This window comes from Hypomesus nipponensis, chromosome 6, assembly GCF_054491055.1.
Source record: "Hypomesus nipponensis isolate SF chromosome 6, ASM5449105v1, whole genome shotgun sequence".
In the NCBI taxonomy this organism is placed as follows: domain Eukaryota; kingdom Metazoa; phylum Chordata; class Actinopteri; order Osmeriformes; family Osmeridae; genus Hypomesus; species Hypomesus nipponensis.
In genome coordinates, this window is record NC_140366.1 from 7,993,011 (window position 1) to 8,020,979 (window position 27,969).

Here is a 27,969-nt window from a genome sequence, read left to right on the forward strand (position 1 = left end):
TTTATATCACGATGTTTGGGCCGGGTTTCTAAATCAAATGGCACTTAAAACATTTTTTCTTACCATTCGATTTAAATTTTCCAAGTCTAATTATATACCACATTGACGTGCTGCAGGTGGACCACGACAGCTAACACTGATTATAATATTGTCTAGGTTAATTCATGCATTGGTTTACAATTGGATGTTGAAGGCGGAGTTATTGTATTGACGTTTCCTACTTCTTCTTTGGGGCCGGGGGGGCAAAATCCAAATGAGTGAAATTTAAAGCAAGTTTAGGGTTCCCGGGCTACAACACGATCTCTGGAAATAATGACCATAGTAGAAGGAACAACTTGTCTTTATAACTGCAGCCTAAGGAGATAACTACGTCAAGAGGTAAATTGATTTTCTCATTTGATGTTCAGTAGCCGTGTGAATTGTCTATTAATGTGCCGCACTCTTTCTCAGCTAGTCCATGGGATCAATTGTGTCCGTGATAATCCAGCAATTATATTAATTATATTTGAGAGAGAGACTGCGCAGGATAAATATTGTTTCAGAGAAATGAATGTGCCACACATAACAAATTAATGAAATAGGCTATTTGAATACATATTACATTGGCTGCTGTCTATATAAGATTAACATGATTAGTTAAGTGTTAGTACAGTTCTTGTTTCGTGATGTTCGTACGGGTTTATCCCGGAGTTCACCCACTGGGGCTAACTGATAATTAGTCGCCTAGTTTCTTTGCCAGATATGCAGTCTTTGACAGTGCAGCCCTCTGTCTCAGCCAAGCTATTCTCCAGCATGGATATGCTTTTAGTATTCTAACTAGAGCATGTGTGAATCATCTGTTTCCTTGGGATTCTTCAGGAATTCTGCCTGCTCTCAGTGGGAAGGGTAAACAGGACATATAATGTCGACCTGTAGGGGTGTGTAAATCTGTAGGCTACTATGCAGATTGAAAGCAGGGGAGTCTAGACATATCTTTGAGTCAACAGGTAGACTACCTATTATGGGTTGTTACTCTGCGTGGTTATGATTTTGTGTGTGTTTACATCAAATTATCAATATTATTATACTTTTAAATTATTTTGAAAGTTATTTTAAGCTACACAGATCTATTACATTAGCACTATGATTATGACTATTATTATGACTATGAAAAAAATGCATTCTGGAAATATTTTTCCATTATTTGGACTAACATAGCAAATTCCATCAGTTCCTAAATGTCTAAAGTTGACACACTGTGACTCAAGTAATTTAAAAGTTAAAAAGGGGGCTTTGCCCCATATGCTAGTCTTTCCAGTTCGGTGACATGCCATACTGTTGCTTAGTCACAGGGACATTCAAATCCATGCAACGTGAATGAGACAGCACTGCCGCTGAGGGTGTGGGGATAAAGTCCCCCAAGGGAGCTGGCCCTGTGCCAGGTTTTACTTTGTAGCTTTTAATGGGCAAAGGTTAGGGTATGGGGGCTAGGTGCCAACATGGCCACCAGAGAAGTCCCAAGGTTGGCTGGCTAAATCTCAAATGAAGCAAGCTTTGTGGACATCAATTCCTTTAGTCCTTTGCAAGTCAAGTGGAGCCATAGGGTGCACAGGAAGGTTTAGACTGAACATGAAATCAACCTCCTTTTTGGTTTGGGTCCAGATATGAATGAAAGGGTTACTAAAATGTCTTCCGTATGGCCAAGCAAAAGCATGAAAGCATTATTTGTCCTGGGAAGGAAGGGAAATCAGAGTGAGCATGCATATTTGATCATGTAATAATATCAGTGTTCATTTTGGTCTCCATGTGTACAGTGCCACTCCTTCTTACCAGTAAATGTCCACACAATTTAAACATGTACTTATGCAACAGAAGTGAGGCGTTTGGCTTGAATCAAACGTTGTGGCCTGCTCTCCACTGAGTCACTAACTTAGGTGCACTCCCCCTCTCATTCACGAGGACTTTCGTCCAGCTGTCCTAGTAACTGTTGGCATGGAAGTCTTTGTTGCTGGTGACTAATAGCTTGGGAGCGGGGTGGACAATGTTATCTATCACCTTATCGTCCTCCCCAGCGAAGACTTGCCTGGACAATCAGGATCTTTTAGGGATGTTACGACACCTATAAATTAAACTGCATGTTACATTTATGAATCAATTTTATGTTTCACAATCATGTGCATGTTAATGTGTTCTCAAATGCAATGGACCAGAGGTTATGTCGTCGGTCAATGATACCAAAAGTACAATATGACAACAGGAAACAACAGTTAAATCCTACAAATAAGACCAGGCCGGACGTGCCCAGAACAGCTCCTCTCCTCTAATGAGATGGTTTGTGGTGGGTTCAGTTTTCTCTCCTCCCCCATTATGACAAATTCAGCCCCAAATCAGAAGGGGAGGGGCCGTATAATGGGTCGGTCAGCCCATTGTTGTGTCCCCCGTCCACAACAGTGTTCACAAAAGCATTCTTTGGGTTTAGCCGGCGACCCCCCAGCGGGGGGGTCAGGCAGCTACAGGCAATATCTCATTTTAGCTGAGAACGGCACTAGGGTGAGTTTCAGATGGTGTAAATGTTTTGGAAACTCATATTTTATTTTGAATAAGTTTGAAGTGGGTGAATAGCAGTGTGCTTTGTTTGTGCTACTGACTTACGGTTAAGTGGTTCAAATGGATTCTGCTCAGATGCAGTTTGCTTACGCCTTGGTCTTTTAGCGCCCTCATTCAAACATATGGTTTTCGCTCGACTGAAGCGTCACTAAACTGTAGCTAATCGAATATGAACGACAACATGAACAGCGATCCTCTCGAGGATAACAAACGTGAATATTTGTGGAGCACGACTTCACGCCACTTTCAAAGCGCTTGATTGGAACACATCCCTAACACCCCCTCTGTCTTGTCCACATTCTGTCCTAGGATGCATGAGAATGCGCCCGCCCTTGTGGTCCCTCAGACGGCGTTGCCCGACAGACTCTCCCAGGATGAGATGCTGGCCCAGACCAGACAGGTGATCCAGGGCCTGGAGGCTCTAAGGCAGGAGCACCACTCCCTCCTGGAGGGCTTCCTGGGAAGCCTGAACTGCCTGGAGGAGGGGGAGGAGAAGGAGAACACTGACCCCCATCATGAGGACCGATCCCCGGCAGAGGAGAAGGTCCAAGGCATCCGGAGGTCCTTGGAAACCCTGGAGCTGGGGCTCAATGAAGCTCAGGTTAGACACTTTGGTGTGAGAATCTCTGGAAGACCAGCACAGGCCTTGAAAACACCATTTAGTGTGGGTTTCTAATGTGACCATGACTCAATATTGTGCCCGACCCTATGGCACTTTTACTCTAACAAACAGTCCTAACCAAAGCTTGAAGTTAAATGGTAAAGTTTAGGGATCGTATTTGTTGCCATGCAGCCAAGCTATCTTTGTCTGTGAACAATTAGCATGGTGCTGTTAGAATGTACGAGGGTTAGGGTTGTCATGCAGTGACAGAACTATCCAGGATGTGTTCTGAGCTTGGCTACTTCATGTTGTGGTATTTTCCAAGTTGTGCTTACGTCTTCTTCACTCCTTTTATTTTCATTTCACCCTCAGCCTGTCTGTCGGTTCCCCTAGTTTATGTCGCTCTCTGCAGTTTTGTTACTCCAAATGTTTATCTTGACCCTCCTCATTCCTTCTCTCTAGCCTTAACTATGAGAGAACATTCTTTTATTCATTTAAGGCCACCCAGTGACAGAATTAGCCTTAATATTGTCCTTAAGATAGTTCCATCTTCTCAACAAACATATTCAGTCTCACTGATGAATACTGGCTGCTGAATACTCAGAATGTCATTTTCAAGTACATCAAGATTTGTAACAGTTACCCAAGATTGAAAAGGTTTTTGGGACGCCAAAGAGAGAGGATACTGTTAAGGATAAAGTCGAAGGGACCCGGGCAACATCCTGCATGTCTCCCTACCTCTCTCTCTCCCTGCTTACCTGTCTCTCTCCGTCTGTCTTTGTCAACATAAACAAAGGCCTAAAATGTATCTTAAAGCGATAGTTTGAAAAGTTTAGTGGTCAAGAGAGAGTAACAATCTCTACCACACCAATCCAGGTTGCGACTGTATAAAACCTCTCCAAAAGGTGTTGCTAGCCCTGTCGGCCCACCTGAGCTCGGTGGAGGCGGAGCGCCATAAGCTCCGCGCCCAGGTGCGCCGGCTGTGCCAGGAGAACCAGTGGCTGAGGGACGAGCTGGCGGGGGCCCAGCGGAGGCTGCAGGAGAGCGAGCAGAACGTGGCGCAGCTGGAGGAGGACCGGAGGCACCTGGAGTTCATGAGCCGCCTCAGGCGCTACGACGACGACGGCGGTGCCGGCCTCTCGACCTCGGTGCGCCTCAACACCTGTTCCACACATGGAGCACTTCATGTTACATATGTCTGAAAATAGTTATTTATTTTTGTATTTAAAACCATTTAAAAAAACGAATGTTCTTCTTTCCCGTGGCAATAATGATTGATAGTATTGAGACTGCCCGCACTAGTGCTGCAGTCGTACTGAAAAGTTAATTCACACATTTTGAATGGTATTTTGCATAATACCCCAAAACTATTCGAAAACACACACACCAACATAATGTAGATATTGATTTATTTGGATCTTTTGGTGTTAGAAGGGAAACCCATGCTCCAGTAGAACTGGAATAAAATGAGTTTCTGAAGTTGGTGGCAAGATGCTTTACAAGGATAGACTCTTCACAGATGGGTTGACGGAAATAGAATGTTTGAACACATTCCCAACCAAACACCTCGGTTCCCAGAACAATCTATCATGCCTACAGATACCATCCCAACATCTCCTGGATCAGGACTGAAGGGCTCTTTTCTCTCCAAAACATTCCAGGAGCAGTCCAAAAACTACACTTGTCTGAACAGTCATGAATCCTTTTTTGGGTTTCTCTGTTAGCAAGCCTTGAGGTCACAAAGCACCAAGCTTCATCCTGTTATGTTCAGATAGTTTCAAACTTTTCTACTTTTGATTCACCAGGGAGAAAATGACTCGAGCAAGGAGACACTGGAAGACCTCTTCCCAAATGAGGAAGAGGAGGACCAGGGCCATGCCAGTAAGCTCTGGGTGGGATGTGGAATTAGAAACATTACATAAATGTAACCTAATCAAAAATCCTCTGTGCTATTAAGATGACTTACAGTGGCTCGAAAATATTCCCTTTCATAGAGCATGTTATTGCGTTACAGTAAAGCTAGAAGCTACAGCAAATAAAAATGTTGCAATCATAAAAGTAATACAATTACTCCTGCCACAGGACTCATTTGTTTATCTCAAATTGCATCAGTTTGAAGTTACAAAACCGACAATCTAACCTGAGCTTAACTCATTTCTTATTTTCTGTTTTTCATTTTCTGTTTTTCCAGTTCAGCAGAGCAGCTGCAGCGCGGGCATGGCGGCGGCACAGCAGGGGGGCTACGAGATCCCAGCCCGCATCAGGACCCTCCACAACCTGGTGATCCAGTACGCCTCCCAGGGCCGCTATGAGGTGGCCGTGCCCCTCTGCAAGCAGGCCCTGGAGGACCTGGAGAAGACCTCCGGACACGACCACCCCGACGTGGCCACCATGCTCAACATCCTAGCGCTCGTCTACAGGTGAGGTTGAAGGGGGCGTCCACGCGAGGTCAGCCACCCGCTCACTGATCCTCTTGTTTCCATCCCCCCTCCTCCTTTTCGAGGCGGACCGAGCAGGAAACGAGTTGACCATTTTCATAGGTTTCCCACGGAGGACAATGGGTTTGCAAGGCTAAGCTTTCAAATAGGAGGGTCTGCAAATACAGAGCGCTAATATCAGGTGTCGCATCAGAGCAGAGTTGCACATTATCATGTAGGCCGTCTAGTTGTATTGGGAGGCCTCTCTGGGAGAAAGCCGCATGCACATGATATAAGTGTCTTTTTCTGCACCTGTACCTGCACCTACCTGACAACTTCAGCCATTCCATTCACAGTATGGCTGGATAAAGCTCCTTACCGTAGGGTCAATCTGTTCCACAGCAGAATCAATCTGTATGAGTTCATCTGAAGTAGAAAAGTAAAGCTAGAGAATTTATGTAATAAAATTTCACCCATCATTGTTATATCTGCCAATGTATTCGGTAAACATAGCCTAATGATGTAAGCCTAATGATGTATGCCTAATGATGTATGCCTAATGATGTATGCCTAGAGTAAAAAAAAAAAAACGATCCTACTGGAGATGACAACTCCCTTTTAAAGCAAATGGTGGGACTCAACCTGACTTAAACCCTGAAAGACAGTGACTTACTCCTCTGAAATAGATACCCAGTTGTTGTTTACACCGGCCATGCTCTGGCAACCCCAGAGGTTTCCTCGGGGATACCACGGTAACCAAGCCCTCTACCCCTCTCCTTGACTTCCAGAGACCAAAACAAGTACAAGGAGGCAGCCAACCTGCTCAACGACTCGCTGTCCGTACGGGAGAGGACCCTGGGCAGGGATCACCCAGCCGTGAGTCTGTTGGGGGTTGGGGATGAGGGTCTGTATGTTAGTGCAGGTGAGTGTGTTGCAGGAAGTCCATGCTAACAAACCAATGTAAGGTGTCCAAGTGCACCTGTGGTCCAGATGACATTCCACTGAATAACTTAAATGGCCTTGGCAAAAATGAAGATTTCAACTGTCTGAAATTAATTGGAAAAAGCCCCCTAATATACAGGCAAATTGTTACACTTCCAAGAAAAAAATATGTCTGTATTTGGGTCTACTACCGGTTCCAGGAATCCTGGCTCTTTGGATGACGACACCATCTACCATGAAACCACCTGTTGTGTTTTTCTCAGCTCTGCACTCAAAGTGACTGACCTGGAGGTTGTATTTGTGTTGTTGGCCCCTCTGCTGACGCCGACGCCCCCTCTCCTCCGCTCTCCTCACCTCCCCTTTCCTCTCTCCTCCGCTCTCCTCACCTCTCCCTTCTCCTCTCTCCTACGCTCTCCTCACCTCTCCCCCCTCCTCTCCTCCTCTCTCCTCACCTCTCCCCTCCGCTCTCCTCACCTCTCCCCTCTCCTCTCTCCTACACTCTCCTCACCTCTCCCCCTCCTATCCTCACCTCTCCCCTCTCCTCTCTTCCCCTCTCCTTTCCTCTCCTCTCAGGTAGCCGCTACGCTCAACAACCTGGCTGTGCTCTACGGGAAGAGTGGCCGGTACAAGGAGGCGGAGCCTCTGTGCAAACGAGCCCTGGAGATCAGAGAGATGGTGGGGGCTCACGTTTATGTGTATGTGTGTGTGTGTGTGTGTACTGGGTAAATGTGAATACTTATACAAGGCAGTCTGTGAAGATCCACATTCAACATTGATAAATGTACAGCCTTACATCCAAGCCCTCTTGCTTTCCCGATGTGTTCCTGTGCACCCAGATGTTAGGTAAGGAGCACCCCGATGTGGCCAAGCAGCTGAACAACCTGGCCTTGCTGTGTCAGAACCAGGGCAAGTACAGCGAGGTGGAGCAGCACTACCAACGAGCCCTGCACATCTACCAGATCAGACTGGGCCCCGACGACCCCAACGTGGTCAAGACTAAGAACAACCTGGTGAGAGGCCAGGTTCTGCTAAATGGTTCCTTACTCTGTGTGCTCATTCACGACCCTGTAGACATCAGCGGCGCCGTGGGATACCGTCGGGTGACAAATGAGGCCACATGGGAGACAACCGCTCCAAGGACGAGGAATTTACAATTGCATTTCGCTAGAGCAAGATGTTGTGAGGAAGGATGTGCTACCGTGCTTCATGTGCGATGCTTATGAGAATCATGATGTCATCCCCTCTCAGGCGTCGTGTCACTTGAAACAGGGAAAATACAAACAAGCAGAGGCACTGTACAAAGAGATTCTCACTCACGCTCACAAGAAGATGAACGATTCTACAAATGGTAAATGACAGTGCTTACGGACACATTCACAAACACATTTGTGTTGCTGAATGGCGTTGAAATAGTATATCTCCATGTTTGAATCATCTTTTTAAAATAAAAATAAAAAGTCTCCTTACAATAAATGATTAGTTACTTGAATACGATTTACTAGCCGTTGCTTGTCTGATAATACTTGACTAGTAATGTGTCTCTTTCTGACTGTCTGTCCATCCAGGAGAGGACAAACCTATCTGGATGCAGGCGGAAGAGAGGGAGGAAAATGTGAGCACTTTGTTTATAACTCTTCACAAGTTTGTTTTTTCTTTCTGGTCTCCTTCTTTGGTTGGGACAAAACATTGTCAAAAGTCTTACAGTTCCTAGTATCAAAACCTGTGAAGTAAGTCGGTGACAATCCAACCAGTTGGGATGTGTTCCTCTCAGGGCAAACAGAGCGACGTCCCTTCTTTAAAAAACCAAGGAGTCTGGGACAGAACGGGCACCATCGACAGGTCAGTCCTCCACACCTCCACCGCCAAATCCATCACCACAGTTCCCAGGGCGTCTTAGAAGCAGACGACCACATGTGCCAAGCTCCCTATCCTGTGCCCATAGTGCCGTCATGACGAGCACCCTGAGGAACTTGGGCGCCCTCTACAGGCGGCAGGGGAAACTGGAGGCAGCCGAAACGCTGGAGGAAGCAGTCACCGTCAGCCCCAAACAAGTATGTCTGGGTTTAATGTCAGATAGGCCATTTAGAGCTATGCTAGAGTTCTATTGATGAAGACCTGCCTGCTTGTACTGTTGCACTGCTGGTTGAGACTCAACACACAAATGATATTCTACATTTGACAAATGATATGTGGCATCAAACTGACATGATAATATTATATGAAACTTTATGGACCCAACAGGGAAATTTGTTTTGGACTCCATGCTGCAGTTTATCCACGCCGTTAGAAAGTGCAGGGCTCACCTGGTGATGTAGTAGTAGTCATCTTTATCGTCATTCGCTTTCACTTACAGTAAAAAAAGAACAATATTTTGTTTCAATTGACTCAAGATAGTGCAGTGATGTGCTTACATAAATAAGTGGGTAAATACACTATCTATAAAAACCTATGTCTAAAATATATATTACATATATTACAGCCTTTATATATATATTAAGCTATGTATACAAATGCTATGAAAATATTTGTACAAAAATACTACATAATTACAAAGTTCAGTGAAGCAGTCCTGTAATGGTGTGTGAGGGGACATGGGGGAATTGTTATTTTAAGTTCAGGAGTCGTATGGCTTGTGGAATAAAGCTATTGCAGAACCTGGCTGTTCTGCATCGAAAGCTGAGGAACCTCTTTCCAGAGTTCAGCAGTGACAACAGTCCATGGTGCGGCTGGGAGGTGTCCTTGTTGATGGTGTGAGCCCTGGTCAGACAGTGCTTCTTTGCACAATCCCGTATGGGAGGAAGTGAGGACCAAATGATTATCTCCGCTGTCCTCACCACCCTCTGCAGGGACTTCCAGTCGGAGGTCCAAGCTCCATACCCAACTGAGATGCAGTGGGTTAATATGCTCTTTATGGTGCCTCTGTAGAAGATGGCTTGAATTTGAGGGGGGAGGAGTGCTCTCTTCATCCGTCGCAAAAAGTGCATTAGCTGCTGGGCTCTCTTTACAAGAGCTTTGATGTGATGGGACCAGGTCAGAGTGTCTGTTATCTGTGCCTCCAGGAACTTGGTGCTTCTGACTCTCTCTCTCTCCACTGCTGTGTTGTTGATGAGGAGTGGTGTATGACTGGGCTGGCTCCTCCTGAACGCGACGATGATCTCCTTAGTTTTGTCAATATTCAGGGCCACATTGTTGGTTTCACACCAGACCCCCAGATGTCTCACCTTCTCTCTGTAGGCTGTGTCGTTGTCATCATGAATAAGGCCCACCACTTGAGGGAGGAGATTTTCGTTTTTTTTTTGGCACTAGTATAATTGTAGCAGTATTAAAACATGATGGTACCACATTTACATTTAGTCATTCAGCAGACGCTCTTATCCAGAGCGAGTACAGGGACATTCCCCCGAGGCAAGTAGGGTGAAGTGCCTTGCCCAAGGACACAACGTCATTTGGCACAGCCGGGAATTGAACAGGTAACCTTCTGATTACTCGCCCAATTCCCTAACCGCTCAGCCATCTGACCCCATCTGACACCACAGCCTTGATCAGTGAGGTGTTGAAGATGTGTTGGGCTGACCTGGTGATGGTCCTGTATCTGGGTTCTTCTTGTTCCCCTCAGGTACATTAACACACTGATCCATCTCCATGATACATGATTCATCTGACTAGCTGTGACCTTGTTGGTTTGAGGGATGTTTTGCAAACTTACATTTCTGTATGGCAGCTACTTCCTACTGTGGTTTGTCAACTCTAGATTCTACCACTCCCAAAGGCCTATTGTTATAATTGTGTGATTTACTTATCAGATGTCCAAACACACAGTGACTTCCTGCCATCAGTTCCCCCCTTCCCATACTGTAGGTTCTAAGAGTGTTTGGGTGGACCAAGTCAAGAAAAAGTCAGTATTTACCAAGCACAGTACAAAGTAACCACATCTTAGATGCCAGGCATGGTGAACAATAATAGTAGCTCATCCACAGTTCAACAATAACATCTCAACTGCAATATTACATTGTTATTGCTGCACTGTGCTATGCAAAATCTAAAGTGCATCAAAGATCTTGTTAGTTGTTCCTGGTTAGGAAGGGGAATAGAGGAGAGCAGCACATTCCAGGTACAGTACATTAGCAGTCATTCATTTCCACGATAGAGGACACAGAAAGCAATATAGTAACTCGTATTGTACCCTGGTTTAATAGTTAAACAGTGAATATAAGGTATTCATGTACAGCCATGTCAGATACAACTAAACTCAGTCTGTCCTATAATTACTCAACCACAGAAACATGCTCTACAGTCTACTTGAAACAGGAAGCTACCATCTTACCAGATACCCAAACATGGTTCCTGCCATCAGAGCTGACATATGTTTGGCAAGGGATACAAATGTAAAAACAAAATATTATTTCTTCAGTTGCCTTTTTTTTAACCCATGTAATGTTTTAGCAAACATTTGCCTGTACGGGCTACAGGCCAATACATTGCTTTTAATTCAGCTACAACACACAGAAATAAAGACAGAAAAACATACACATTTGTGCACAAAAATCTCACAAGCATTTTTTAAATCTCACAAATCCAATTTTTTAGGAATTGACATTTGTGATCATTCCAATTCATTATATTATTATTATTATCATCATCATCACTCAGTGGTCGAATTTACTGAGTTTTAGTTACAAAGACATTATAAATCTACATGAACTCAATATCAATGGTGGATTCTCATTAACATTATATCCTTAAATAATTTAAATGAGAGATGCACTCTTATACTGTAAATAACATCAATATAATTACTTTGTTTTACTCACCCCTATCCTGGATTTTAATTGTCTTTTTTGATTGGACAGCATGTCATAACCAATTTGTAACTGGCGTTTTTTCATTGACCAGCCTGTCATAACTGATTTGTCACTGGCCTTTTTCATTGGCCAGCCTGTCATAACTGTTTTGTAACTGGCCTTTTTCATTGGCCAGCCTGTCATAACTGATTTGTAACTGGCGTTTTTCATTGACCAGCCTGTCATAACTGATTTGTAACTGGCCTTTTTCATTGGCCAGCCTGTCATAACTGTTTTGTAACTGGCCTTTTTCATTGGCCAGCCTGTCATAACTGATTTGTAACTGGCCTTTTTCATTGGCCAGCCTGTCATAACTGTTTTGTAACTGGCCTTTTTCATTGGCCAGCCTGTCATAACTGTTTTGTAACTGGGATTTTTCATTGGACAGCTTGTTATAACTGTTTTGTAACTGGCTTTTTTCATTGGACAGCTTATCATAACTGATTTGTAACTGGCCTTTTCCGTCGGACAGATTGTCATAACTGATTTGTAACTGGCCTTTTTCATTGGCCAGCCTGTCATAACTGTTTTGTAACTGGCCTTTTTCATTGGCCAGCCTGTCATAACTGTTTTGTAACTGGCTTTTTTCATTGGACAGCTTGTCATAACTGATTTGTAATTGGTCTCTCTCCTCAGTCCGGTTAATTTGTGACTCTTCCATCCAATTTCTCCCATCACTGTAAGCTGAAATGGGAAAGAATATCTCAGGTGACTCTAAAATGTCATGGTGTAACAAATTAAAATTCAACATGGCCATTTTTTTTAAATCAAAATCTGTAAGACTCAGGAATGAACTACAGTATACAACTTTATCATTGTCAACCTACAGATGAGGCGTAGAGAGATGTTGAGGGACACTTGCAGGACACACAGCAGCCCAAAGCTCACAGCGACTACTGTGATGACCCAACTTCCTGTGGTAGAATCACACATAGTATGACATAGGTTGGACAAAAAGATATACCATTCCATAGGGAAAGTATGGTTTATTAAATGCTTAGAATTACCACTACATATCTACAATACTGACTAAGGTATAACGATACACCCAGCTCATAATACAATACGTATCACTGGGTGTACGATACAATACGTATCACAATATTTTGAACAACATTTTAAATGAAACCGAAATTCAATTAACAGATTTATTTTCTATAATTTTCTTTGTTGTACATATAATTTAGTTAACTCAGTTCAAACGATTTTTATGAATGCACGCATGACGTGGTTGCAGAGCACGTTGCGCTCAGGTAGCTCAAATAGGATCAAACGGACGTCATATTGTAAAAATATTGCCATAACTCTACGAAACATATTGTTAAATTTGTATTGCGATATATTGTTCCACGATATATTGTTCCACCCCTAGTACTGACACAACCCCATCTCAAAATAATATATCTAAATGTCACACTGACATGATTACTACGCCATTACAAAGTGCAGGGCTCACCTTGTAATGGTCGAGTGTCCAAGTTTTTCTTTTTCGCCTCAGGGACATTTACATATTCATCCATCTCCATGATTCACGCTCAATTAACTAACTAGTAATATTCTGATTTGTTAGTTTAACTACTGGGTTCTATAAGTTGACAATATGAACAACTCCTCCCTAGTCTTCATCTCTCTTATGGTCAACACCAAAAACTCCCTTTTGGAGATTTCTCAACTCACAAGTCAAATGTTCCAACACATGCCTTCCTGTTTTCTGGGATGATTAAATTAAATTTCAACTATTTTACTACCACTAATTAATCTACACATAGATCAAAGGCATGTTCCAGCATCAAAGACATTATCAGAAATGGTCATTAGAAAGACTATAATAAGTAAGAAAGAAATAAGCAGTGATTACATTCAGGTAATGCAATGATGCTTGCTTGATGTGGACACTGTTGCTCAAAACACCAAAAAAGGAAGTGGAAGTGTTAGTTCATCCTAAGATCTGATTGCTTCACAGTGCGATGGGCCTTACACATACACTTAAAAATACACACGTACACAATGAAATAGAGTTCAAAAACCTAAAATAGGAATCATTAAATTATTGTAAGAGTAGACAAAATTAAATCACCAGTTTAAAAGAAAGTAATTTAAATGAAACCATAAAAAATATAAACAAACATAAAAGGTCAAATTAGCAAGTCTATGACTTATAGTTTGAGCTTACAAATGACACAGGAATAAAAGCCTGTCATTAACAATTACCTTTTATCCCGCTCTTTTCAATGCTAAGTTGGAAAAACCATGCATCCCATTAACAAAATAGTCCTTACCAGCCGGGGGGCAATCGACCTTCTGATTACTATCCCAATTCCCTAACTGCTCAGCCACCTGACTTCCCCTGTTATAACCCTGATGAGCACACTATTTTGAAGAGCCTGCAGGATCTTAGCACGCATGGCTCTCTTAACTGTCCCCCCTTCCAGCCCACTCTCCACCCCTCCTCCTCCCCCCCCCCTCCATCCAACCATCCTCCTCTCCTTCTTCTCCAGTAGGCACCAAAAATGACACCATATACATACACACATTTCCCTGCGTTATTACTGCCTGCGGGATATTTGCTCTCTCTCCGTGGTTTCCCCTGGTCCCTTTGGGAGCCTGTGTGCCGCTCCGTAGCATTTGTTTTTGAATGATCTTGTGACAGAAAGCAAGGCGTCTGAAACTACATACTACAGCGATCGGGGGAGCAGGGGTGCTCACTGTTTAAAAAAAACTAATGTATGAAGTGATTTCATGGCATTGCGTGATAAAGACAGATAATGTATGTGTGAAATGTGTCATGTCAATATGGTGTTAAAGGGGGAAAACCGGGTGAGAATGTTAATTGATTGTGAAGCATGTCATATGGTATCGTCCAGGTGAATATGTTTTACAGCAAAACATTTTTAATGTTTGCATAGGAAAGGGGTGTCAATGGACTTTGAGGTTCACTGTATGTCCATTTTACCCACTGAACTGTTGTTATTCAACTGTGACAAGGTAAATGAGGTTCTGCAATCAATGACCACTTAATAAACCTAACTACAATTGTATAAAATACAATAAAAGTATAGCATATTTGAATTGAATAGAAGAGTACAAAAAATGGATTTAACATGTATGTACTTTCTTTGTGATCCCAATAAGCAGGTCAAATTGTGCAGATGTGTTTTCATGCATTGATCTCTTCCCAAACGCATTCAGTGGATAACTGTTTTGTCTTGCATGTGTGTGTGTGTGCGCTTGATTCGGACCAAAGCCCTGTGTGCCTACGCAGAAGGGAGGTGATGCAGCACAAATTCAGACGCAGAGCAGCAGTGAGTCTCTCAGCTCGGAGGTGATGGTGAAATATGACCTACACGGAGGAGAAGAAGTTAGCATGAGCCTGGAATGGAACGGGGTAAGGAGATCCAATTAGAGAGCAATACTAGGCCGAGCTCCAATATTTAAGTCAACTTCGACTCAGTGTATTTTGGACCATAGTTTAAAATAAATGTTTTACAATAAGTAGAACTTGTCTGATAACCATTCTCATCATCATCCAGTACGTGCATTTGTCCTCAACAGACTGTGTGTACAGTATGTGTGTGTGTCTTCACCAGAATGTGTGTGTAAGGTATGTGTGTGTGTACAGTATGTGTGTGTGATCCATGCTTCATCTGCCTCAGGATGGTCTGGGCTCGTTGAAGCGCAGCGGCTCCCTCAGTAAGATCCGCGCCTCCCTGCGTCGTAGCAGTGAGAAGCTGGTGCGGAGGCTCAAGGGAGGTGGAGGGGGGGTCAGCGCTGGGAACGGGGCCGCACGGAGGGTTGAGCCCAAACTCCCCGAATAGCTGTGCCACCAACCCATGGAAGTGTCGCGAGAGAGGATTTTTTTCTGTGGTTTTAAGAGGAGAATGTCGGGATATTTTGTCATTAAAAACAAGTCGAACCATTCGGTCTGCACAAGTGTTACCTTGGATGAGACCCGTGAGGGTTGCTTGTTTGAGTTGCCCATTTGTATCTTCCAGCATTCATTGAGTCAGTCTAATAAATGTGAAGTGTGGGTGCCGACCCTCTGTCTTTTGAAGGGTTTAGCATTTTAACCACTGTTGGGATACTCACTACATTGCTGTGCGTGGCCAAGTAAAATGCTGACAGACAGATGAAAATGAAAGGGTTAAAGAGACTGCAGATTATTTAGACACAACAAAATGAACATTGCATACCAAGTTGCCATTTTAATGTCTTGCAAAGTTGTTGTCTTTATATCAAGTATATTAAGTCATACTAGTGTCGACTGAGTGGATCCATGTATTTTATCTGCAGAAGGGGTGACTCGGGTGAGTCATCCTTTTTCGATCATTTCAAATAAATATGTTGTAACCAGAAATTAATTTCTCTGGCTCTTCGTTTTTTAATATCAAATGCATGTCAACAGACAGAGAAAATCCTTCCCTGACTCTAGTCTAGGTTTAATGTTGCATTTGATGATTAATATCTAGCATTTGCACATTAATGACGGGAGTTCTTAAAAAATATATTTATTTATTTATCATGCAAACATTCTTTAGATTATGCATGATGCTTGGTAACAAGAGGAACAAGTTCAAAATCAGATAAAAGCCCAAATATTGTGACAGAACAACAGCTAAAGAGGAATGATAAAAAAAATAAAAAAAAATAAACAACAATCTATGTTTTCCCTTGTTACATGGCTAATAAACTTTGACACCGTTAGGATCCTGTGGTAAAATATGAGGCATCAGTCTTTGGTTGTACCACCTTGCTAACTGGCAAACTCCCCCTAGTTAACACCTTCAACCATGTTCATTACCTATATAATTCAGGAAGGGATAGTGAAATTGGTAGTGATCAGCATTACAAAAAAAAACCTTGCTCACTATCAAAGAGAATCTTCTTGAATTCCCATCAGATCAATGTCTTTGAGCCAATCTGAACACGTCACTGACCAGGGTCTGTACTTGGCAGTCCTCTCACTCCTTCTTCATAGACCCCACACAGACAGCCAGCCTGGGGCAGATGGGGAGCGAACACCACCTCCAGCCTGCGGGGGGCGCTATCCTGGGTTCCTGAGCCCGTGCTGCCCTGCAGGCGTCTCAGCATCAGTCTCACCAGCACCAGGTTGGCCCAGGCCATGCCTAGAGCAGGCAGCACCTTGCTGTTGACTAGACTGGGGGACAACAGTGATTATAGGCAGGCTGGCATGCACAAACACACTCAAGCACATGACAACTGAAGACTATACACATTCATTGGTCTTATACTGTAAACAATGCTTATATTGATCGGGACTGGCGCTTACCCAAAATTGCAGCGTGCTTGATCAGAGTCGTCGATAACATCAGTCACCTAAGAAGAAAAAAAACACGTTCGTTCAATAAAGAGGCCTGCACTTTATGAACATAACTAATCGAAAGGGTATAACACATTTCACAGTCCATTATGACCAAAGGTGCGATCGATGATTTCATGTATAAAACCACATCCGCTACACTTTTACATGGCAAAGTGATGTGTAATGGGGGATCCAAAAGGACTTTTGCTAATGTATGCTGTTGGAATATATACGCCAAGGCCCGTCTACCTGGTTGATGCACAGGACGGGCGCATTATAACTGTGACTCAACCGGTGGAGAGAGCCAGCCAGGGTCTGCATGTGGCGGGCTCTCTCTGCCGCCTCGTCCGCCTGAAACTCGCTGCGGAACAATGCGGCCACCGAGTCGACCACCACCAGCCTCACCAGGCCTCTGGAGAGCAGAACGGGCACCCGCTGAGACACGCACACCTGCAGCGCACCCTAGCGGAAACACGACACAGCAGAGTCAATACATCTATTCAGTACATTCACTCTTGAACACAATATGGGTAACATTTAGGGAGTTCCATCGCTAGGGGTCGGTGTGACTACTGCTACACTAGGGTCTTACCAAATCAGCAGCGTGCTCTATGTAAATATTGTCCGAGAAGCGGATACTGCGGATGAGGGTCTGCGGGAGCTCTGGCCTCAGCAGAGACTGCTGGGTAATGAGCTGTCGGAGTCGCTTGATGGGAAACGAATCCTCTGTGCAGATATAGACAGCACCTACATGTGCAGAAACACAGAACATACTATGTTCATGTAAAGATGATCAAATGTTAGAATGAATCTTCAAGGTGCAATGAATCTTTCTGAATGCTGAATGAAGCCTGCCATAGTTTCCATAAGAAGGAATAGGAACAAGTACACACAACTTCTTAGCTTAACTTGTTTACGTAAGGTACTACAGGTGCCTTGTAATAAGCACGTAAAGATGGTGAATTCACACTCACCTGAACCAAGCCCCCCATACTCTTGAGGATATTGTACTGAAAGACTAAGCTGCAATCCAAACTGGGTCTTCCCCGTGCCACTCTCTCCTGCAAGTTCTGTGATGCCACTCAAAGGGATACCCCCTCGTAGGAAGGAATCCAAAACAGGGCAGGCCAAAGTCAATCTGTGCCCGGGCTCCAAAGAAAGGCATTCACCGCGCTGTAGTTGTAAGGCTGCAAAGTTATCGATAAATATCAGCAAGTAATTCAGTGTTTATAATGATAAGTAGTCGTTTGCAGACACGTTTTAAATGGAAGCCGTTTGGCTATTTAAAACATATTTGTAATTAATACATCTCTTACCCGTTGTAGGTGGACGTCTGCGAAGAGAGGCAGCAACAACTTCGAGCAGGTGTTTGACGTCGGACTTGGACAAGTTGGCAAGTTGCTGAAGATCAGGACCCGAATGACAGAGAATCTGTCTTGCTGATTTAAAGTTGGCTAAGTAGTGAAGACATCATCACAATTACTTTTATACGAAATACTATGTTGGAGAATAGTTCCACCACAGTTAGTTCAACGATAATTGAACAAGTGGAGTGGGCTTTAAAGGTTGCTATTTAATTAGGCTGCAGGTCGTATTAGCAACTCCAGACAGTGTTATGTACAATCAGATCATTTTTAAATAGCAGTCTATTGTCATGTAATTAACGTAATTATTTAGGCTAATAAAGTAGCCTACCTTCCCAACCCAACACAACCAAACATGACTAGTATGACGAGAAACTGCTTGCATACTGTACCTTTCTTTAAACCGGATATTATTCTCGGACTGAGCTCCAGATCTTCCCAATTCATAGTTCCACAAACATCACGTCCTCTTTACTGTAGAGCCACACCGCCGAGGAGGTTCGCATAGCACTAATGAACAAATAGTCAAATTGAACCTGCTTGCTAGCTATGAATCCCTTTTCGTTTACGTTATAGCAGTGTTTACGTAAAGTAAAAGCAAGAATAAATTTAAACAAAATTAGTTTGGAGACAGAGGAAAAGTAGAATCAGAGCCTGTTTAAGGATTAGACATGATTAGACATTCTCTGGTGGAATAGAGACCTAATCGAATATGTTATGCTTGGACCGTCGGAGAAATTCTTCAAAACACCCGCCAATGACATCATCATATCGCGCACTATATTCTGGAAACTATGGTATTAGCCACGTTAGGGGTGCACGGTAAGATATTATCTTTGAAATTGCTTTTTTTAACAGCAATAATAATGTAATAAATTGTTTGTATCCTTAAACATATTTTTATAAATTATATTATCAAAATAATTGAACATTTTAATGATAAACACGTACAAATCATCATCATCAACCTTTAGCACCCCTCTAACTTGTGACTTTGTCCAGGTCTTGGAAAGTTACGTCATGTTAAGTGGACTTCTGCAAAAGTCTAAACATTGGATCAGTCTAGCATCTTAGTGGATTGTACAATTTATGATCAAATGGATATGTTACAATTAAAACACAAAGTCCATTTATTATTAATTGTTAGCTATACCGAATGCAAGCGATAATGCTCCTATGCAATTAGAAACGAAGAAAACAAAAACGGACTATAGTCTCAAGCCTTTAACCTGCAAAGCTTTGGTCGTCGTCTGACGCAAACTATTCAGCCGCAGCGCCGTTGGTAAGTTAGATACCTACTTACAATATATGTATATATTGTATACAATATATACAATACAAACAGCTTAGCCCATTCAAACTTTAACTAGCTATATTATTTTACATGCGTTGATGCAATGAAAACTATTTCCTTACATACTGTAAGTGGGCGTGTTATAACCTCTATGGGCGCGTTATGACGTTTAACAACACCGCGTCCATGACTAAACACCAGCTTTCGATTAAAGTCAATAAACTGTATATCCGTGTAGTTATTGCAACCACAATGTATGTTAGTATTCTGTATTATCTCATACAGATTGAGACTGTAATTAACTATGAATACATGAGGAAGTAAGTGCCTGTAATAAAACGTTACAAAACCTTTATGGTCTTTGAAAGAAGCAAATGTAAACTTTCAAGCTTTCTGCAGACCAACAGGGAACCCCTTACATGTCTGCATTGGACTTGTAAAGTTTAAAACTGACCTTGCTCTTATTTGAAATAGGTTTATCACCAGGCAGTCAACATGACGTCCCGTGTATGCAAGAACTGTGGCTGCTCCGATATCGATCTCGACCAGGCTCGGGGCAATGCAGTTTGCACAAGCTGTGGGTCTGTCTTGGAGGACAACATCATTGTGTCTGAGGTGCAGTTTGTCGAGGGCAGTGGTGGGATATCATCGGCCGTGGGGCAGTTCGTCTCTGCAGACGGTAAGACCTCCTTGCAGGGCCATTCAAATCGGGATACCCATGCTACTATACTGTACTATTTAGTATTCCAGAAAAAGATTCACTTTAAGCATTTTGGTGTGCACACTGTAGTAAGACATCCTGGTGTCCACTGTTCATGGGATTTGACACAACCTACGATGCATTGGACTTACTAGGCTAAATAGTATGGCAGTACGGGTGTTGGGATGCACCCTTAGTATGCATCGTAGCATCACATTTTTGCAGTATTGTAAATTGCAGAATGTTTGATTGAACTTCCATTTTCATCATAGCACACCATGGTTGTGTCGTTTATCGAGGCTCACAACTGAAATAAATGGAATATTTGACCGTTTACACTTAGTGAGACATTACAGTTTTTTCCAAATAGACACACAAATGTCAAATAACACACAGTTAGTGAAATTTGACACTCAAGGAGCAAAACAGAACCCCAGACCTGCACAACTGTAAGCACATTCTCATCCTCACACTATTTGCAAAATACTGCACAGTGTTTTGCAAATCACTAAACCAACTTTTCTACATTGGACACAGAAAGAATGACCATGTTGTGAACCATGGGGCAGCATTTAGAGAGCCCGGACAGAGAGGCTATCCCAACCTCAGCAGATATACTGTTGCAACAGTAATTTGGACATTTCAACAAGAGCACAGATGAAAACTACTATTCTCTACTGTTTACTGTACAGTAACATGTAGCCTACAATATGCTCTACATCAGTACTTTGAACACCTTCACGGCAGTCCATGATTGAAACAATGTACTGTATTTCATTGCTAAATACTTTGATTTGTCTCCACAAATGTATTTGCTGTGTTTACAGTATGGAGCCTACTATACAGTTTTCAATTTGAAATATGTTCTGATTTTCTGCACAAAATGCAACCTTTATGTAGACAATGTGGAGAAATACAGTAAATATTTTCAGCAGTGTGCAGTACTAGTCTTGTGTGTTGTGTTTGGTCAACATATTCACGTACTTGTACCTACCAGGGTTTCCCGCAGCCCTTTTCAGTTGAGGCGGCCGCCTAAGCAACACACGCCTGCCTCCTTAACTACGTAGTCAGTTATTTAAATGTTTTATTGAGATATCCGCCGTTGTCCTGTTTTCTCCCTTCCATTTCAAACCGTGACCAGCGCCAGTCTCCCTTCTCTGCAGAACACATTAGTCTATTACACAAACTAGCCCCCCCCTCCCCGGTCTTACGGCAAACCCCACCCTACCACCTTAACTAACACTACTGCCTACTCTACTGGAACAATATCTCAAATCTGACAAAATCAAGCGGGTTATATCATTAGAAAAGAATAGTTAGTGTAAAAGTGTTTTACATTTTTCCCTACAGTGTGTAACTGATTGAACCATGTGTGTGGCACATGGTGACAGAAATGGGTTTTTATACATGATGTATAGTTTTGAACAAAGTGTTTCATTTTGCAAAAGATTGAAGGTGTTCTGCTACGTGTGTGTCTAGTTGTGTGAATCGTGTGTTGTGTTTTGACAAAGTGAGCCATGTTTTCAAAATTGTGCTTAAGCAATTGGAAAAAAACTGTAATAGAAGCGAAGTTCATACTAATATTGATTTTGTCAACTTCCAACCAGCAGATGGAGACAAATTGTCACCTATTGCTGCTTGGAATTGAGCCTGATCTGGGCTCGTTGAACTGGTAGCAATCTAGTACCAGCAGGTGGCAACATATGTACTTCCTTTACACTGTAACAATACACCTCTATGGTGAGCATTGTAAACAATAAAGTACAGTAAATCTGTGTTCATGTAAATGTTTTTTAAGTAATTGACACTGACGCTTAAATACATTTTGAAATGACTCATCAGCGGTGTTGTCACGCAAACTTTGTCATTCTTTCTTTGTATTTTTTCATGAATCTTTCAACTTTGACAGTGTAATTTTTAGTGCATGACCGCACTACAAGACATTGACAAGAATTTTAGGAAAGAAGAATTTTAAGAAAACAACGGTTAGTCTAATGGCTTGACACCTAAATCAGTCCCTCTAAGGTGTGGTGTTAGAACGGCCGGGTACATAGGGTCAGTGCTATTTGGTGATACATTCACATTTAGCAGACACTCTTATCCAATAAGTATAGGGACATTCCCCCGAGGCAAGTAGGGTGAAGTGCCTTGCCCAAGGACACAACGTAATATTTGCACGGCCGAGGAATCGAACCGCCAACCTTCTGATTAATAATCCGATTCCCTAACCGCTCAGCCATCTGACTTGTGTTTGTCATTTCCTGCCGTCTCTTAGGTCCAGTCAAAGCTCCGCTCCTGGGCACCGGGTTTCACACCAGTATTGGGAAGGAGTCACGTGCTCAGACGCTACAGAACGGTGAGTTCTTCACAGTCCAGTCACAACTCTGACGTCCAACTGGGACCTGCTCAGCATGCCGAAGGCACCCATGCACCTTACTGATTTTCATATCAGTTTTAAGTAATACATCAGCCATTTATCTCCTCACTTATCTCCACTTTCACATATCTTCGCTATCTGATTGGAAAAGTTAGGACAGAAAGAGTGAGGAGGAGAGAGAGAAAAAGAGAGAGGGCGGGGAGAGAGCGAGAGGGTGGGGGGAGATGAACAGATTAGATGACATTTCCCACTGTGGTCTCCGAGCATACACCACACCTGGGTTGTCTCCACCCGATGAACACACACACGCGCGCACGCACACAAACGTTTGCACACAAATCTCCCAGTCACTTATCATTCACACTCATGCACACGCAGATGGGTACAGCTGCACAAACAGGATGCCAACCACCGCTGCTGGAACATTTGGCTGTTTCGGTTCCGTTGACCTCCGTGGTTTATTCGCAGCAGAAAGGTTGATCTAATAAACACATCGTTGCGTTATGGAAAATGAGGCCGAGATACAGGGGCTCTGTGTTTTATAGGCGTTTGCTTTCCCCATCTGCCTCAAAAGCGACATAAGACTCCAGGCGCTTATTTTATTTTCATGGAGACACTTTAGCAGATACATCGCACAGGATTGTGTAGAGGTTTGCTAATTTCGAACAGTCATACATTAATGGGTTTCTGAATACAAGTAATATGGCTTCCATTCCGTTTTTGTTCATTTTTAATTTTTATGTATTTTAGATATGTTTTAACTAGTACTATTATTATGTACTGGTAATATTGTTAAATATAATCCTAGATAACGGAGTATTATTCACCACTACGCTTAATACAGGGCAGTAGAGCCATATAACTAGTATAGCAGTGAGACAGAAAACCTCAGACAGTGTGTAGTAGGGCAGAGATGTACAGACACAGCCCATATAAAGTACTCCAGTCTGGTTATGTAACTGTTAGATTACCCAGACTCTGCAGCCCTCCCCCTTAATCCAGAAACACACCACAGCCGTGTAAACACTAGGATTAGAAAGGTGTGTGTGTGTGTGTGGGGGGGGGGGTTGTTATATCTCTGCATGTGTCGGTCGGCATGTGTAATGATACTGTATGTCTGCAAAACAATAGACACTGGGTTGTAAATGTTCACAACAGGTAAAGTCAAATCGTGTTTTGAACTTAACGGCTAAACTGTGAATACGCTCACATGAATGAACATACAGTATGTAGGCATGCATGAGTGCTTCCAAAACCCTCCGCCCGACCATTATTATCGCATAGGTAGCATGGACAAAAAGTCTTATATCACACAAGTATTTACACACATACTCCCCCCCCCCCCCCCCCCCCCCTCCACCACACGCACCCACACACACACACACACACAGCGGTTCTATAATAGAGGGATTAGACGACGCTCTTAAAAGCTTTGGGGTTATTTCTGGCGCTGGCTGGTAGGCACGCCGACAGCCATCCCTCCACCACATCCTCAACAAACCTGTTGAGAACCAAGCCTTGTGTGCACACACCCCCCCCCCCCCCCCAGACACACACACACACACACTGGGGGATGTGCTCCTCCACAGAGCCACACAGTCAATATACATCCACCATACATAGAACCCCTGTTGTGGTTCACCACCCAAAGTCACACAGACGAAGTGTGCTGTTTCTTGGTCAGGTCGTCAAGGGCTGTATTCCTTTTGTCGTGTCACACGCCAAACCTGCCCCCCATGTGAAATGTTAGTGCACCGACCGTGCACTTCTGGGGCGTACGTGTAAGTTCTCGCTCTGGAGGGTTTGTGTGATCATGTGTGTGTGTGTGTGTGTGTGTGTGTGATCGTGTGTGTGTGTGAGAGAGAGAGGCTGAACTGCAGATGGCCCCTCCCTGGGGAGCACACAGCTGTGTCAAGCCCTAGGAGCACCACAGGAGCTGTGTGTCAAGGCCCATTACTACAGCCTGTCTAGTCCGCTCTCATGACATCACCACGACTGGCAAGCCAAAACACCTGCGTGTGAAGTCATGCCTCTGTGTTTTGTGTGTGCGTGTGTGTGTGTGTAACGTGTGTGCCTTTCTGTGTGTGTGTGTGTGTGCCCCCGCCTGCGTGCGCTTCAGGGCGGATTGCGTGTGCACGGTCTCTACCCCCATAACGCGAATGTGTTTTTTTGTCTCCAGGGAAACGACAGATCCACAACCTGGGCAGCCAGCTGCAGCTCAACCAGCACTGCCTGGACACGGCTTTCAATTTCTTCAAGATGGTGGTGAGCAAACACCTGACGCGAGGGCGCAAGATGGCGCACATCATCGCCGCCTGCCTCTACCTGGTCTGTCGGACGGAGGGCACGCCTCGTATCCTTTGTGACCCGGGGGGGGGGGTTGTGAGTCGACGAGTGACGCAACCTGCCGTGCAACAATGGCTCACTGTGTGGTACGTGACAGAATAGGTTTTGTTTTCGCAACGTGCTGAATCATCAACGCTCGCCTCCTCCGCGCTCGTCTTGGGTTTCTCACCGTTCCCAGGCGACGTCGAAAAGCCCCGCACCCGAATCCATTTTTCGTCGTTGGTCAATATCCCCGCTGCAAACGTAACGGGAGAGACACAAAGTGAACAATTATCTCTAAGTGATTCCGGCGGCCAGCCTCCATCTCCGCTCATCTTCCCTCCCCTCGCTCCGGCACTGTACTCTGCGCCGCGTCTCCGGCCGTGTCAGGTTCACAGGAAACCCATACCCCCGAGCCCTCCGTTTGTCGTCGTCATGACTCATGTAGATAACCCCTGTCACCCCGGGCTCGATGTCACGGCGCACTTGAGCAGGGGACGGTGTGCCGTGCACGATGTGCTGTGACGTGTCGGCGACACGTCCTTCAGCGTTCCCAGCAGACTGCCGACAGTGGCGTACATGGGGTTTGAACGCTCAACCCCACGGGTGGTTCGCCCTATTCGCGAAAACCCACATGGAGATCCCTTCTGTTTGAGGCGTGCCATCGTTCCATTGTTTTTCCTGTATAGAAAGACAGCATGCTTTCCATACAGTTCCGTGAGTCCGATGGCGATCGGGCCATCGCAGACTGTACACGCAGGTAACAGGGTGTGTGGGGAGCGTGCATGTGTGTTGTGGTTGCTAGGAGAGGGCGGGTACACATGCAGGGGCGTGGCAGCCCCGAGGGATGGGGCCGGGCTCAGAGCAGGATGAACACATGGGAGCGAGGGAAGAAAGAGATCCAGGATCCTGGGGATCCTTCACACGCGTCCCACGCCCTCTGTTCTCTCACCACAAAAGGCGCGCGCAACCGCCAGAGGCAGCGAGTAGCTACGGCGGGAACATTTTGTCTCCCGTTCGTTCAGACTCGTCTCGCCGCGGTGTCACTTTTCGCGGCTTTGTCGAACCGCCTCGAATGTTCTTTCGCAACCCCAAACTCGAGCGGGGTTTTTACACTGGTTTTGTCGAATGTCTCTTGGGAGGGGGTGAAAAAAAAAAAAAAAGCCTCCATCTTATATGGTTGCGCTTATCAGAGCCATCGCATGAATATGGGACATTCACCTGATTCGCCAACTCCGGCAGAGATGATTGAGAAGATGAACTGGATGATAGTGGGGATGCATCCCACAAATTGCCTGATAGTAGCACCTGACCTACTATTCGAAAAAATCTCCCTCTCTCTATCTTCCCATCTTGTTCCAAAAGTTCAGTGAACAACCTGAGGGGTTTTTATCCATAAACCCAAAGGAGTCCCAGCGCACTGGTAAACCCACTTGTACTGCGCCCCCAACTCAACCTCCTTGACAGGGAGCCAAGGGCACCAGTGCCTGGTGAGCCCCTCCATGTGCCCCCGGGAGACCCTGTGGCTCCGCAGGGTTAGCTTATCATTTCATTAAGATGCTCAGAGTGATTGTCCTTGCCAAACAGCCACCGTAGGCCTTATCTCTCGATGCCTGCGAAGAATAATCCCTTTCCCCTTTCCGTGGCGCTAATCTCACCCCTCGTCGGGATTAATGGGCCGCTTGTGAGGCGATGTGTGTGTGTGTAGGTGTAGAAGTGAGAGTCTATGTTGGCAAGGCAGAGCACTTTTAATGTGTTCAGTTTGCGGCTTTGTGAATGTGTTCTGGCGTGTGTGTGCTTGTGTGTGTGCCCAAGTCAGGTCAGGAGAGTAAGTTATTCTCAGCCTATTAAATTGAGTGATAACCTACAGTCAGAAGCAGTCTGTCTCTAGGTGACCTCAACTGCAGTTTGTGAAGGTGTGTCTGTGTGTGTGTCTGTGTCTGTCTGTGTGTGTGCCTGTGTGTGTCTGTCTGTGTGTGTGTCTGTGTGTGTGTGCACGCACTAGTGTGGCACTGCAGGCCCTGTGCTATATTTAGCAGTGCCAGCCGAAGGGGCGAAGCAACCATCGGGGACTTTGAATCAGTGACGGTTGACTGCAGAGAGACCCTGGCATCAGCATATGCATCGACTCATATCACTGAGGCCCACATGACAACGCCCAGTCGGCCCTTCCTGGGCCACAGACCGTATTTGACCATATGAACCCAGCCTTAGGAGGGAGCTTTAATACCGCCTGGACTTTGGAGTTTAATGTCAGAAATAGGCTTCGACCTTTTCTGAGATACCATTCGAGTTTCATGGAATCAGACCAACCACTTTACATGATCAACTGCTTTTTAATGTCAAAAGGTGAAAGAGAATCCTGGACTGCCCCATTTGGACGCATTTTACAGATGGATTTCCAATGAATATTTGAAATAATACATTGATCCTAAACCAGAGTCATGTTCCATAAACATAGTTTGGATTTTATTTGATGGGTCCTTTATGCAGCTGACTCCGTAATATGTAATAAAAACTTTATTGATCATACAAACATTCGTCTTGGCATGTATGGTTCTCCTCTCACCGGATCTCCGCCCAACCAAATGGAGACACCGTCTTGACATCCGTGGCAGAGAGTTATGATGCATATTCCCCCTTAGGTGGAGGGTGCACTCAACCAAGGGTGGAGGCCGGGGTGGTGGAGGCAACAGGAAGAACACACTGACCATCCTGTGTTGCACTGGGCAATGACGGGAGTGTGGGCAAGTTCCTGGTCTCAAAAGTGGGAGGGTCTGACTGTGATTGGACGGAGGTGCTGATTGACGGCTCATAGGTCTCGGGAGTCTCCTCCATGAACCAGCTCCGCCCAAGTCCCAGAGAGGTCGACCTACCCCGCGTAGATGAGGCTTTGCATTTAGTTGTTTTCTAATGTCATTTGATGTACTCATTGTTATCACATGAATCACAAAGCATTTAGTCGATAACAGTCATTTCCTGTGTTTAGAGTTGAGTCCATGTAAATGGAGCCTACATTACGCCCATGCATTTCCTCAACTCCCTCATGTGTAGACATGCTCCTGGACCTGAGTGATCTACTACAGGTAGGATTTACATGTTTTTTTGTGTTGGTTTTACTCACTGGTCTATTGTTCCAACTGTCTATGAAACATCACAATCTCTTCCTTTCTAGAGTCTGGTTTCAGTATATGTGTCTGGA

General features: G+C 44.3%; 3 protein-coding genes and 1 long non-coding RNA gene across 5 annotated transcripts in view; 2 read left to right on the forward strand and 2 right to left on the reverse strand.

Annotated features, from left to right (window-relative positions):
• The first annotated feature begins 240 nt into the window (after window positions 1-240).
• Window positions 241-15,741, forward strand: LOC146286857 (kinesin light chain 1-like). The gene is made up of 14 exons (XM_084699797.1): window positions 241-378; window positions 2,896-3,187; window positions 4,093-4,335; window positions 4,993-5,068; window positions 5,379-5,607; window positions 6,393-6,480; window positions 7,120-7,221; window positions 7,383-7,556; window positions 7,795-7,894; window positions 8,112-8,158; window positions 8,318-8,385; window positions 8,489-8,597; window positions 14,632-14,772; window positions 15,041-15,741. The coding sequence occupies exons 2-14, from the start codon at window positions 2,897-2,899 to the stop codon at window positions 15,200-15,202; spliced, it is 1,830 nt and encodes a 609-aa protein (XP_084555923.1). The 5' UTR covers window positions 241-378; window position 2,896; the 3' UTR covers window positions 15,203-15,741.
• Window positions 11,935-13,222, reverse strand: LOC146286858 (uncharacterized). Its single transcript, XR_014758455.1, has 3 exons — window positions 12,844-13,222; window positions 12,215-12,301; window positions 11,935-12,071 (listed from the first exon to the last, which is right to left on the reverse strand). It is a non-coding gene; the product is annotated as an uncharacterized LOC146286858 (long non-coding RNA).
• Window positions 15,742-15,876: 135 nt separating the features above from the next.
• xrcc3 (X-ray repair complementing 3) lies at window positions 15,877-18,833 on the reverse strand. 2 transcript variants are annotated; one of them, XM_084699799.1, is made up of 8 exons: window positions 18,774-18,833; window positions 18,464-18,581; window positions 18,024-18,161; window positions 17,682-17,894; window positions 17,300-17,454; window positions 16,957-17,169; window positions 16,675-16,721; window positions 15,877-16,542 (listed from the first exon to the last, which is right to left on the reverse strand). In XM_084699799.1, exons 2-8 carry the CDS (start codon window positions 18,516-18,518, stop codon window positions 16,314-16,316), a joined length of 1,050 nt encoding a protein of 349 aa, XP_084555925.1. In that variant the 5' UTR covers window positions 18,519-18,581; window positions 18,774-18,833; the 3' UTR covers window positions 15,877-16,313. The 2 variants fall into 2 exon arrangements, with proteins under 2 accessions (XP_084555925.1, XP_084555924.1); XM_084699798.1 differs by having other exon boundaries at window positions 18,464-18,812.
• Window positions 18,834-19,120: 287 nt separating this feature from the next.
• Window positions 19,121-27,969, forward strand: part of brf1b (BRF1 general transcription factor IIIB subunit b) — a 46,373-nt gene continuing 37,524 nt past the window's right edge. The window contains exons 1-5 of the mRNA XM_084699968.1: window positions 19,121-19,353; window positions 19,840-20,044; window positions 22,341-22,421; window positions 24,622-24,795; window positions 27,822-27,853. Coding sequence (XP_084556094.1) covers window positions 19,861-20,044; window positions 22,341-22,421; window positions 24,622-24,795; window positions 27,822-27,853 — 471 coding nt within the window. The 5' untranslated portion in view covers window positions 19,121-19,353; window positions 19,840-19,860. The remainder of the gene's footprint in view (window positions 19,354-19,839; window positions 20,045-22,340; window positions 22,422-24,621; window positions 24,796-27,821; window positions 27,854-27,969) is intronic.

Excerpts from the sequence above, each read along its gene's own strand:
- LOC146286857 (XM_084699797.1), top strand. The coding sequence starts at position 2,897 with ATGCATGAGAATGCGCCCGCCCTTGTGGTCCCTCAGACGGCGTTGCCC. Across the intron at positions 5,069-5,378 it reads GGAGGACCAGGGCCATGCCA|TTCAGCAGAGCAGCTGCAGC; the intron begins GTAAGCTCTGGG and ends CTGTTTTTCCAG. Across the intron at positions 8,598-14,631 it reads TCACCGTCAGCCCCAAACAA|CCCTGTGTGCCTACGCAGAA; the intron begins GTATGTCTGGGT and ends TTCGGACCAAAG.
- xrcc3 (XM_084699799.1), bottom strand. The coding sequence starts at position 18,518 with ATGAATTGGGAAGATCTGGAGCTCAGTCCGAGAATAATATCCGGTTTA. Across the intron at positions 17,895-18,023 it reads CAGACGTCCACCTACAACGG|CCTTACAACTACAGCGCGGT; the intron begins GTAAGAGATGTA and ends ATAACTTTGCAG. Across the intron at positions 17,455-17,681 it reads GTATGGGGGGCTTGGTTCAG|GTGCTGTCTATATCTGCACA; the intron begins GTGAGTGTGAAT and ends CTGCACATGTAG.